The sequence below is a fragment of the Macaca fascicularis genome, chromosome 17 (assembly GCF_037993035.2).
Source record: "Macaca fascicularis isolate 582-1 chromosome 17, T2T-MFA8v1.1".
Lineage (NCBI taxonomy): Eukaryota > Metazoa > Chordata > Mammalia > Primates > Cercopithecidae > Macaca > Macaca fascicularis.
This window is the reverse complement of record NC_088391.1, coordinates 36,523,328-36,535,988: the sequence shown is the minus strand read 5'-3', so window position 1 is coordinate 36,535,988 and position 12,661 is coordinate 36,523,328. Positions and strand designations below refer to the sequence as shown.

At 43.9% G+C, this 12,661-nt stretch overlaps 1 protein-coding gene across 1 annotated transcript; it reads right to left on the bottom strand.

Annotated features, from left to right (window-relative positions):
- Positions 1 to 1,581: 1,581 nt before the first annotated feature.
- On the bottom strand, positions 1,582 to 8,306 carry LOC102124272 (proline-rich protein 20E-like). The gene is made up of 4 exons (XM_065532978.1): positions 8,178 to 8,306; positions 6,844 to 6,995; positions 5,300 to 5,355; positions 1,582 to 2,347 (listed from the first exon to the last, which is right to left on the bottom strand). The coding sequence occupies exons 1-4, from the start codon at positions 8,304 to 8,306 to the stop codon at positions 1,698 to 1,700; spliced, it is 987 nt and encodes a 328-aa protein (XP_065389050.1). The 3' UTR covers positions 1,582 to 1,697.
- Between the last annotated feature and the right edge of the window lie 4,355 nt (positions 8,307 to 12,661).

Here is a 12,661-nt window from a genome sequence, read left to right as displayed (position 1 = left end):
TCAGCTAATAAAAGCATACTTAATAAAATACAAAATCCAATTCATAATACACCATTTATCAAACTCTGAAAAGATGGGAACTACCTCAGCTTAAACATCTATGAGAAACTTACGGCAAACATCTTGGTTAATGGTGAAACATTTAAAATATTCCCATTAAGGCAAGGAGGAAGCCAAGGACACTGCCATCAAATTACTGATTCGTTATTTCAGTGAGTCATGCATTCTCCTTGTTTCTATCAACCCCCCTCCCCCCCACACACACCTCTGTTTGATTCATCAAATGTTCTTTGATCCTGTTTTTCCTCAATCTGTTTGGAATTTTAGATTCTATTCCAATTCATGTAGTGGTTCCCAGTGGTTACCCACATTGAGACTCAAAAATGTGTCAGAGTCTAGAATTTCATTGCTCTTATATTCAGCCACTATATCATTTCCAGGCTCTAGATGAGAACTTCAGTAACTTCTAGCTACTTCTGAATTTTCTCATGCCCCACATGTCTATGTCAAAGTCTTCTGGAATTTTACTTCCAGGTCATCCCTGTTTCTTCCAGAATCATAGTTATCTAGACTTAATAATACAGTTTCCTAATTTCCTTGCTTACTGACTCTTGTTGCATCCCACTTCTTCCAGGATGTCTGGTTTGGCTTTTTCCTGGCTAAAACACATGACGTGTACTTTCACTGTACATAACAGGTCCATGCAAATCACCTATTACAGAAAGGGGGTTTAGCAGCTTGTACATTATAAGTTGTGTACTCTCAGTTCAGGGGAGGCTCAGACTTCAGGTCCAGTCTGAGTAGGATTCTGCCTTATTCTGTATGCCATTTCTCCCTTCAAGTGGCCTTGCCCTTGAGCTGACACCGCCTGGCACCTTCTCTCCCTAACCATTTCTTTGATTGCTCATAGAACACTAGATTCAGAGTCATTTCCCTCTCAAAGCTGTGAGGATATTGCACCATTGCTTTCCACAGTCATCCATGCTGCCAGGCAAAGTCTATCGTCACCCTAAATTCTGCTTTTCTTGTAGGTCTCAGCTCTCAGGCAGCTTTTGCAATGTTCTCTTCACCATACCTCATACTCTCAATGGGTGTTCTTCTTGTATCCTGCTCAGGATTCATATATTTCTTCCAGTGGGAGAAATCATTAGCCATGATTTCCTTGTATTTTGTTGTCATTCAAATGTTCTGGCTCTCCCGGGAGAGCTCCATGTTAGATGACCTCTGGTCCTCAGAATGACTGTTCTGTCTCACTGTCCATCTCTCTCTTGCCTAAACATCCAGTTTTTACAGATTTGTTCCTCAGTCCTATCTATTCTGTGATTCAAACCATCAACATAACTTTGGATTCCGACAACCTTGTTTTTCATCCCAAGTATCTCTAATTGGCATTTAATATAAGCACAGTAAGATTAGGGGAGCTGCTGGCCTGTTTTACCAAGCATTGAGGAACTCCATGCATGTGTAACTTTGACAGAAGGTACAAAGCAGGGACAAGAGGGGCATTGGAAGCAGGTGGACTATTGTCAGGACCCTGGGAGGAGGGCGTGGAGGCTCCATCCTGACAACACAAGGTGAGGGCTTCGATTGGGATGGGAGGGGAGGAGTGGAGCAGAAATGGGGTTGGATTTGGGGCTGGGGGGAAAGTCCAGGTGGAAGAAAGGGAGGCTGGGAACAATGTGAGTGACAGATAGACGTCAGCATGCAATGTTGGCGACGAACACTGGGATCCCTTGAACATAGGTCCCATTGGGGGTTTGAATGACCTGTAAAACAGCTGAGCCACCCAGAGCCCTAAACCCGATGCAGGGATAGATCGTCAACATGGGCTCCCGGGCATTAGCTTCAGGGCCAGAGGCAGGGAGTGGCTCCTGATGCCCCACCTCAGGATGGGCCACATCAGGGCCAGGGCCTTCCTGCACAGTTCCAGGGACAGGAGCTGTTTCAGGAAAAGAGAAGGCCGAGGTCTGCCTAATTTCCGGTTCCCCCTGGTGGCCTGGCTCTCCATGGTGGTGCAGTTGGATGTGCATGTCTGGTCCCAGCAAGTGTTCTGCCCCCTGTCTCTGGCCAGCATTCCTGCGGGCCCCACGCCCTCTACCACGGCCTCCCCCAGCCAGCCGGCTTCCTCCCCTCCGCCGGCCTCTCTCTGCAGGAGGAGCCGACTCTGTGCGAGCTGGGGGCTCCCGTCTCAAGGGTTTCACGTAAGCAATGGGTTTGGAGGGTTGGACTGGCTCTGCGTGGCTCTCCGTGGACTGGACTTCCACGGAGTCTTCGGGGTCCACAACAGAGCAGAATGGCTCTGTAGGACGCCCACCTGAGGCAAAAAAAGAAGCAGAGTGTGAGGAGACTGATCATGGGCTGCTCAGGAAGCCTTTGGGGAAGGGAGATGAGGTGAGGGGTTCAGGGAGGGCCCATAGGAACCCCGGCGAACAGAATGAGGGTCAGCAGAGGCCTGCAAGGTGAGCCCTCAGGAGTTCTGTCTGCCCAGGGGCCTACAGTGCTTTCCATGAGCTTTCCATTGCAAGTCCTTGCAACAACCTTGTCAGTCGAATATTATGATCTCCATTTTGCTAATGAATAAACGAGTCTACAGTTCCCTAGAGAGATTGAATTGGAATAAAAATGGCATGCTTCCTGCCCTCACTGAGGTTCAACTTCAGTAGGACAGACCAACAGAACACCAAAAAATGAATGATGCTAATGAGCGACCAGTTAGGAGTTGAAGGGTGTCACAAGGGAGGTGGGTCTGGATCCAGAATGCCTGGGCTGTATTCCCAGGCAGCTTAATTTACCTGGGCATCAGTTCCCCTTTTCATAAACTGGTATAATAACATGCCGACTTCTAGGTCCTTACAAGAACTGAGTTACTATAAGTGAAATGCTTACATTAGTATCTAGTTCAAGCAAGCATCTTAACATGTATTGAGAAGGAGATGATCAAAAAGTCTTGCTGGAGGAGATGACATAAGCTGGGTGATCAAGGATGATGGATGGGATTTGCAAGGCAAAGGCAGGAGAGGATTAGCAGGGATAGCAGGGAGGGAGAGGATTACAGGGGACAGAGGGGCATGGGGTAGTTGCATGGCTCCCAGGAGGAAAAAAGCCTATGGTGGCTATAGGATAGCTTAGCCGGGAGGGGAGGTGTTCAGACAGATACAGCATTGAGCAATGGAACAGAATGGGAAGCCTGGGACTAGACAAATTTCTATAGAAATTTTATCAGTGAAAGAGTAGGCATTTACGATCATGTAAAGATTCTTCCCTGGGAAACCTGCTTAGGAAGAGTCCCACGAAACTCACATCTGGTGTTGCCCTTTTTTTTTTTTTTTTTCCTTTTTTGAGATGGAGTCTCACTCTGTTGCCCAGGCTGGAGTGCAGTGGCCCCATCTCGGCTCACTGCAACCTCTGTCACCTGGGTTCAGGTGATTCTTCTGCCTCAGCCTCCCAAATAGCTGGGATTACAGGCACCCACCACCATGCCTGGCTTTTTTTGTTTGTTTGTTTGTTTTTTAGTAGAGACAGCATTTCGCCATGTTGGACAGGCTGGTTTTGAACTCCTAACTTCAAGTGATCTGCCCCCCTCGGCCTCCCAAAGTGCTGGGATTACAGGCATGAGCCACCATACCCACCCTCTTATTGCCCAATTTGAAAGCCCAAACATATGAATGCTGTGGAACTCAATCAGCTAGCCCTACCCATGGGCTTGGAGCTGGCATCAGCTTCTTCCTGGGTCCGATTTTATTTAAAACATAAGCAACAATCAGCGATCACCAAACATCAGAGGTAAGGCTCTAACACTAGAGACAGAACAATAACACAGGAAAAGCCAACTGGGAGAAAATAGTTTATGCCACAAATGAGACTTTCTAAAAATATCTATAATTAATATCCCTAGAGAGATAGAAGGAATTTTACCCATAAATTAATTATAGGATAATTAAAAAAATAAATACTCAGAGAAAATAGGGCTTTTGAAATTACAATTATGAGAGAAGAAACAAAAATTCCCACGGAAATTTGAGAATGAAGTTGAGAAGATCTGCCAGAAAAGAAAGCAAAAATCTAAAATGATGGAAAGAAGGATAAAATATAAGAAAATTAGAGACATATTGTCACTGAGACATATCACCATAAAATTTCAGAGTGCTGATGACAAAGAGAAGATTCTAAAAGATTCCAGAGAGAGGGAGAAAGAGCAAGAAAGGAAAGGTCACATGGAAAGGGCTAGGATTCAACAAGTCTCAAAAATCAGACGTCTCAAAAGCAGCAGTTAAATCTAGAAAATAACAGAAAATGTCCTCGAAATTTCAAGGGAAATGGATTTCCCACCTAAAATTTCATATCCAACCAAAGTTTCACTTAAGAATCAGGGAGGATAGAATGAACATGTTTCAGACAAGCAAGATCTTAAATAATTTCCTTTCAATGGATGCTTTATTGTTTTGCATCTATCAAACTAGACAAGATTAAAAGATTTAGGACACTCAGTGTATGACGGAGAAGAATGTGGCAATAGCCATAAAATTCCAATTCCTACAGAAAAGAACAAGGTGGAAGTACAGATCTATCATAGATGAAGATGTAGTGTGAGGACTTGCTCCACTACAGAGAAACAGTACAACAAGAAAAAAAAAAAAAAAAAAGACACCAGATTTGGGAAATGGGATACAATTATAAAAAGGGAACGTAATTTCCCAGATGATGTGGAAGCTGGGAGCTGACTTACAACGAACAGCCCATGTTGAAACAGGCTGTGAGAAGGTGAAAACAGAGAACACTTGATTGAGTTTGAATTTAAACCATTGGGTAAGAATTGGAGAATGAACTAGTGATAAGTAAGCCCATAGTAACACAAGGTAAGTATTAAGTTCTGGAAAATTCAAGTTATGCAAGAAGTGGAAAGTAATCCTCCCAATATTCTCTCCCCTTCTGGGCTGTGGGGGAGGGACAGAGGGTGTATGTCCTGGGGTACGTGTGGCATGACACTTGGGTAATTAGTGGTGGTGGTGGTAATGTGTAAACTACAGCTAAATATCTCTCTACCCTAGAGGGAAGACCATAATTAAACTCTAAATGAAAAAAGAAATAGCAGTAGTGTAGGCATGTTATTTAAAGAATGAGAAAGAATGCTGAAAGAATTGGCTACACAGATGGAGGTGGTGTTCCCAAAGATGTGGGAGACTGAGAAGGAGCAGGAGCTGCTACGTTTCATAGCATGCCACATTTGCCTCTCTAAGTTCTGTAAGTCAGTAAAAACCCAGAAAAAAATTAAAAAGAGGGTGGCAGACGTTTGATGTACCTTGATTAGGGGCCATGAGGCGCAGTCGCTTTGAATGCCTTGGTTCCATGAGGAATCTGCGGGAGGGGGTGGGGAGAAAAACACATCAGTACAGTTAAACCACAGCCTCATTCCCTGAGTGCCAGGCAGCGATGCAGACCCCCACCACACAACCTCCTCCAGGGCCTCCAATGCCCACAGGCCTCCGAGCGCTTGGCTACTTGGGTACCGACCAAGCCCAGGGTGCCACCCAAGAGGACCGTGTGAAGGTGGGGATTGGGGTCGGGGGCTGTGGTTGTGGGAGACTTCCTTCCATACCTTAAATGTGTTTCCGAGGGGACGCTAGTAGCCAGCAGGGATTGGCCTACAGGAGGTTCAATTTATCCCCGTTCCTACAGGCAAAGCTAGGAGATGGGAGACTAAAGTAGGCCTTTTGGAGGAATGATTCCTCCTCAGGGGAAGAAGGAAGGAAGGTGGGGACAGAGAACGGATTTAGGAAGACAGGGGTAAGAAGGCAGGGTGTGGCCATGGCCTTTCTAGGGGAATGAGGATTCTGTCCCCAACTGCACCCATCCAAGCCCTATTCACCCCTCAGGGACACCCACACACACACCTGATCTTCCTAGAGCTCGCCCCGGAGATCTTAAAATTAGGAGACTTCGAAGGAGAGAGGCCAAAGGAGCTGGAGGTGTCAACAGGTTCACGGCTATAGCTCTGAACTCGTCCTACCCTAGGCAGGCAGGCAGGCGGGCGGGCAGGCGGGCAGGCGGGCGCAGCAGGTTCTGTCTCGGAGCCCAGCAGAAAGCCGACTGCTCGAGGCCCAGCGCGGTCGCTCTTATGTGGCAGCAAGGCAATCACGTAAGAGACAGGCGTGGTCAGAGCGGGGCCGGCTGGGGCGGGCCTGGCTGAGCTTGGAATTTACATTGGGCCAGTCCCCTGCCTGTCAAATGGGGCACTGCTGACATGCCGCCATTTACAGAGTCAATGGTTGATTGATTAATCTAATCATTGAGGAAAAATGCGTAATTACATTTAAGTGCCACCAAAAGGGAGGTGTGGTGCCCTGAAACTGGCTAATAGGAAGATCTGATTAGATTAGATCTGAGCATGGTCAAGGAAAGCATCCAAAGGGGGGAAATTTGGGCTGAAATCTGGAATATAAAATTTGAAATTAGTCAACCTGAACCGGGTTGGGAGAAGCAGGGAGAGAGGCAGTGGAGTGAAGAAAGTGTGCTGAGACCCGGACTGGAAGGGAGCCCGGCCCATTCTGGAAATGGAGAGGAGGTCAGGGCCAGACCCAGAGGTGGTGTCAGGTGGAGGCAGGGGCCACGCAGGAGCTGGTCTTGTTCCAAGCCAGCAGAAAACCATGGAACGGTGTCCTGCAGTGAGTTAACATTTCCAAATGACCAGCCTGGCTGTGAAGGAGAGCCAACCCCGGGTGCAAAGAATAACCCAGGAGAGGCACAAAGGCTATTGCAGCCCTCGGGGTTGGGCCCAAGGTTCTATTAGACTAGGACTGTGGGAGGCATAGGAGGAGAAACTTCCTTGGTGGGAGAGAAATTTACAAGAAAATGCGAGACCGAGTGTGGACAGCCCTTGGAGAAGAGATTGCAGTCTTGGCAGCTCGTTCATTCAGACAGAGGTGGACGAAGAACCTGCTCTGAATGGGAAGATATGGAGCTTGGCTTGTGCACATTGGGCTGAAGGAGCTTTTGAGCTGCCAAGTGAGTACGTCAAGTGGCCTTTTGTAAAAAGAGTCGAGCTCAGAGAGATGGCGATGGGACTGGAGATGGGTGTGAGACACACACCACTGGCATTTATTGCTGTGGGTGCACACACGGGCGGAGGAAGACAGCAGGAAACACACCTGCACGCTGGAGGGGAAACCACAGTGGATTAGTTGGTTGGTTTGCATGCTTGTTTTTTAGAGAGACGGGTCCTTGCTCTGTAGCCCAGCCTGGAGTGCAGTGGCGTGATATCGGCTCACTGCGGCTACTTGGGAGGTGGAAACAGCAGAATCGGTTCAAGTGATTCTCCCGTCTCAGCCTCCGGAGTAGCTGGAATACAGATGCGCGCCACCACACCACGATAATTTTTGTATTTTTTGTAGAGATTAGGTTTAGGTATGTGCCCAGGCTTATCTGGAACTCCTGAGCTCAAGCGATCCTTCCCGCTCAACCTCACGAGTAACTGGGACCACAGGCATAAGCCACCATGCCCGCCTAATTATCATTATTTTTGTTTTTATTTTTTGTAGAGTTTAGGTTTTACTATGTTGCTTGAGCTAATCTCAAACTCCTGGCTTCAAGAAATCCTCCCGCCTCGGCCTCCCAAATCACTGGGATTACAGGCATAAGCCACCACACCCTGCTCCCATAGTGCTGTTTAAAAAATTCTGGCCAGGCATGGTGGCTCATGTCTGTAATCCCAGAACTTTGGGAGATGAAGGTGAGACGATCACTTCAGCACAGGAGTTTGAGACCAGCCCGGGCTACATAACAAGACCCCATCTCTACAAAAAAAAAAAAAAAAAAAAGAAAAGAAAAAAGAAAAATCTTTCTGATTCTTTTTCTCTAAGCCACTCTAGTGCCTGTGGAGTGGTGTTTCATTGAGGTTCTAACTTGCCTTTCCTTGAAGAGTAATGATGTGTTTAATAGATTTTTTAAACTGTTTTTCTTTTTTTTAGAATAGTTTCAGACTCACAGAAAAGTTGGAGAAAACACAAAAATCTGGTCCTCATCTGCCCTAAATTTACCCTGTTCCTAGAATCTTAAGGTGTGGTACATCTGTCATAATTATTATGGCAATAATAATTGTTGATACAGTAATCAATATAATACATCATTAGGGACTAAAGTTTATGTTTGGTCCTGATTTCCTTGAGTTTGACTTAACGTACCTGTTCTGTCCCACGACCCCATCCAGGGTACCAATTTACAATTAGTGATGGCTCCTCTTGGCTGCAACAGTTTCTCACACTTGCCTTGTTTTTGATGACCTTGACACTTTGAATACTGGTCAGATACATTGTAGGATGTCCTCTCCTGAAATTTGTCTGATGTATTCCTTATGATCTTACTGGAATTCTACGTTTTTGTAAGGAAGATTGCAGAGGGAAAGTGCCATTCCCATCCCATCATGTCTAGAACACACACCATCAACATGGGTTATCACTGCTGGTATTAGTCCCTGTCACCTGGTTGAGGTAGTGTTGATTAGGTTTCTCCACCATAAAGTGATTTTCCCACCTCCTTCTCTACTGTGCTTTTTGGAAGTCACTACCAATAGTCTATACTTTTAAAAAGGAAAGGTATGCTTTATCTCATTGCAGGGGAATAGCTACCTAAATTATTTGGAGTTCTCCTGTTTGTGAAAGATTTTCCTAATCTTCCCCATGTGTTAATTTATTTAATCATTTATTTATATCAGTATGGACTTATGGACATCTATTGTATACTTTGGTTTATAATCCAATACTTCAGGGGATGAATTACTTAATAATTTAACTAATTATTTTGCTAAATATTTTACTTAAATATTTAATTATTAAATATTTAGTTAATTATTTTGTTACTCAAAGTTTCCAGCTTTGGCCATTGGGAGCTCCTTTAGTTGACTTCTGTGTCCTTTTGTCACCCCCCATCACTGTGGCTTTTGGTTGGGTTTCCTTTCGGGCTGCTCCTTGCTCCCTGGCACCACAGGATGCTCCATATTTATTTGCATATTGTCATCTTTATTGGAGTTTCATGTGCCCACTCACCACACCCATAGATACTTTTGAGAAGTTTCTGTTCTAAACTTTTACTTTTTTTATTGAGTTCACCTTTTTTTTTTGAGTCAAAGTTTTGCTCTTGTCACCCAGGCTGGAGTTCAATAGCACTATCTCGGGTCACTGCAATGGTGCAATCTTGGCTCACTGCAACCTCTGCCTCCTGGGTTCAAACAATTCTCCTGCCTCAGCCTCCTGAGTAGCTGAGACTACAGGAGCCCACCACCACGCCTGGCTAACTTTTATATTTTTATTAGAGACAGGATTTTGCCATGTTGGTCAGGCACGTCTCAAACTCCTGACCTCAGGCGATCTGCCCACCTTGGCCTCCCAAAATGCTGAGATTATAGACGTGAGCCACTGTGTCTGGCCCTTATTGGGTTGACTTTCGATTATTGAGTTGTAAGAGTTCTTTGTGCATTATAGATACAGCTCTTTGATTAATATATGTATTGTGAATGTATTTTACCTGTTTATGGCTTGCCTTTTCATTTTCTTCAAAGAACAGATTTTAATTTTAATAAGCCCAGTGTCTCAAGCTGGAATTCCCAGGAAACCAACACTGAGATGGAAATTAGAGTATGAGGTGTGCCTTTTAGGGATGTGGGAGGGAAAGAAACAGGACCACACATTCTCAATACTGTGCCTCCCCGGACCCCATGGGATGTTCTGACGGTAAAGTGACCTACTAGAACGGTTCTGAGTTGTGGCAACAGGGCCAGGCTTTAATGTCCCCAATGAACATCGTTGGATGCAAGCTTCCTGGTGAATGGATGTGCCTGTGGGTAAGGACGGGTAGTGTCTCCAGCCAAGACAGTCTCTTAGCAACCATCTGCAAGATCTGAGGACTGTCGAGTGGTGGCAATTCTCACAGCTAGAGATCACAAATCTTTTATTTCTGAAGAAGGGTCTGGTGGCAAATCACAGTGCCCATTGCATAAAATGCATCAATGCTTTATTGTACAATTCATGTTTTTTGTGTCTCATCTAAGAAATCTTTGCCTACTCCAAAGTCATGAAGAATCTTGCAATATTTTCTTCTAGAAGTTTTATAGTTTTTGCTTTTACCTATAGGTTAACAAATCATTTTTGTTAATTTTTGTGTAGATTGCGAAGTAAAGGTTGACATTTATATTTTTAGTTATGGGTATCCAATTTGTTTTGACATCATTTGTTAAAATGAAAGCTGCTTTTTTTTTTCCTTTCTTGAAAGTGGTTTGTTTTAAATTTTATATGGAGAATTAATTTTTAGGGGAAAAAAAGCCATAAAAAAGAATAGTGATTTAAGCCTTTTCCAGCTATCAAAATGGTATGGTATTGGCAAAAGAATAGGTGAATTAGTTGATGAAAATAGATCAGAAACATATATCAGCTAACAATAGCTGACATCTCTTGGACACTGCCCTGTGCTAAGCATTGTTTTCAGTACTTTTCACATCTTCATGCATTCAATCCTCCCAACATTAGTATGTAAGATAATTGTCTAAAGCAAATACAGTAAGTAATATATAGTGGGTTTTAGAACATATGAAAAATAAAATCTATAACAACCAAAGCCGCAAGGAGAGAGGAACTGAAAGCATATCCTTGTAGTCCTTACACTATACATGAAGTAATATAGTATTATGCAATCTTCCAAAAGAGAACGCTGCCACAGGCATGGCTTTATTGGTTAATTCTACCAAATATTCATTGAAGAAATAATACCAATTCTACGGAAATTCTGGTGGAACAACTATTCTGAAAGAAGAGGTTTGTCTGAGGCTGCATTGTATGAAAAGAAGAATTAGAGGAAAAAGGTACAACCTAAATGGCTTTAAACGGGTTGGGCATTAGTAGTCTCCACTAAAAATACAGAATAAGCCAGGCGTGGTGGCACAAGACTGTGGTCTCAGCTACTTGGGAGGCTGAGGCATGAGAATCACTGCAACCCGGGGAGCAGAGGTTTCAGTAAGCTGAAGCCGCTGCACTCCAGCCTGGGTGAAAGAATGAGACACTGTTTCTAAATAAATAAATACATAAGTAAATAAATAAACCATGAGAAATGACCAAAGGGTCTTAGTCCCTGCCTGTAGTACCAGCTACTTAGCAGGCTGATGTGGGAAGACCGCCTGAGCTCAGGAGGTACAGGCTGCAGTGAGCTGCACCATTGCACTCCAGCCTGGGTGACTGAATGAGACCGTCTTACTCCATGTACAAATGTTCAATGAAGTATTCTGGTGGTAGAAACATCCTGGAAGCAGCCTATCAGCAGACCATCACCTGCACAACCTAAAGCCTGTCCCTCTTTCAGACAGATATACAGCAAGAAGATAGTGGCACATGTGTTTAGGATGACTGCAAGAGTTCTTTGGCTTTGGGGTGACAGACCCCAGTTGCAAGCCAAGAAGCAGCTCCCACTGCACAGTGTTCATTGTGATCCATGCCATGGTTCAATACGAAGTCGCCTGTGCCTTTTTTGGAGAGGCATGGTCTCCACAGAGGTGCTGGTCCTGACCACACCTTCATTACCTGCCTGGACCCTATAGCCACTTCAACATGACCCCTGGCAGATGGCATGCCAAGTGTTTGTAAAATCAAGGCACAAATGATGCTCTTAATGTACACTTTTGTTTGTATAGATTGTGTGATTCTGGGGAAAGATACAAAAGGAATGGAGAACCGAGACGGTAGACATTATTTTTCTACCTTTTTTTTCTGGTTTCGGTAAACACATTTTATATTTGGAATTTGTGAAATTTTAGTAAAAGGACTGTAGTATAAAATAAGCCCAACAGAAGGGTTTATTTAAAAGGATTGAATACACAAGAAAAAAATTATTGATGTAACAGGTTGTCTTTATTTTACTTAGACATTTTACAAATGAGTGAAAAGCAGCTAATAAAACCCTACTTAATAAAATACAAAATCCAATTCACAATACGCCTTTTATCAAACTTGAAAAGATAGGAACTACCTCAACTTAAACATCTATGAGAAACTTGCAGCAAACATCTTGGTTAATGGTGAAACATTTAAAATATTCCCATTAAAGCCAGGAAGAAGCCAAGAGCACTGCCATCAATTTACTGATTCCTTATTTAGCATTTTCAGTGAGTCATGCACTCTCCTTGTTTCTGTTTAACCCAACCCCCCCACACACACCTTTTCTTTGATTCATCAAATGTTCTTTGATCCCCTTTTTCCTCAATCTGTTTGAAATTTTACATTCTATTCCAATTCATTTAGTGGTTCCCAATGGATACCTACATTGAGACTTAAAAATGTGTCAGAGACTAGAGTTTCATTGCTCTTATATTCAGCGACTATATCATTTCCAGGCTCTAGACAAGAACTTCAGTAACTTCTAGCTCCTTCTGAATTTTCTCATGCCCCACATGTCTATGTTAAAGTCTTCTGGGATTTTAATTCTAGGCCATCCATGTTTCTTCCAGAATCATAGTTATCTAGACTTAATAATACAGTTTCCTAATTCCCTTGCTTACTGACTCTTGTTGCATCCCACTTCTTCCAGGTTGTCTGGTTTGGCTTTTTCCTGGCTGAAAAACATGACTTATACTTTCACTGTGCATAACACATCCTTTCAAATCACCTTGTACAATAAGGGAGTTTAG

Coding starts and splice junctions, on each gene's coding strand:
- LOC102124272 (XM_065532978.1), bottom strand. CDS start 8,306: ATGTATCTGACCAGTATTCAAAGTGTCAAGGTCATCAAAAACAAGGCA. Junction 6,996..8,177: donor GGGGTCGTGGGACAGAACAG/GTACGTTAAGTC, acceptor CTCACTTGGCAG/CTCAAAAGCTCCTTCAGCCC. Junction 2,348..5,299: donor CCTCATGGCCCCTAATCAAG/GTACATCAAACG, acceptor GCCCATGATCAG/TCTCCTCACACTCTGCTTCT.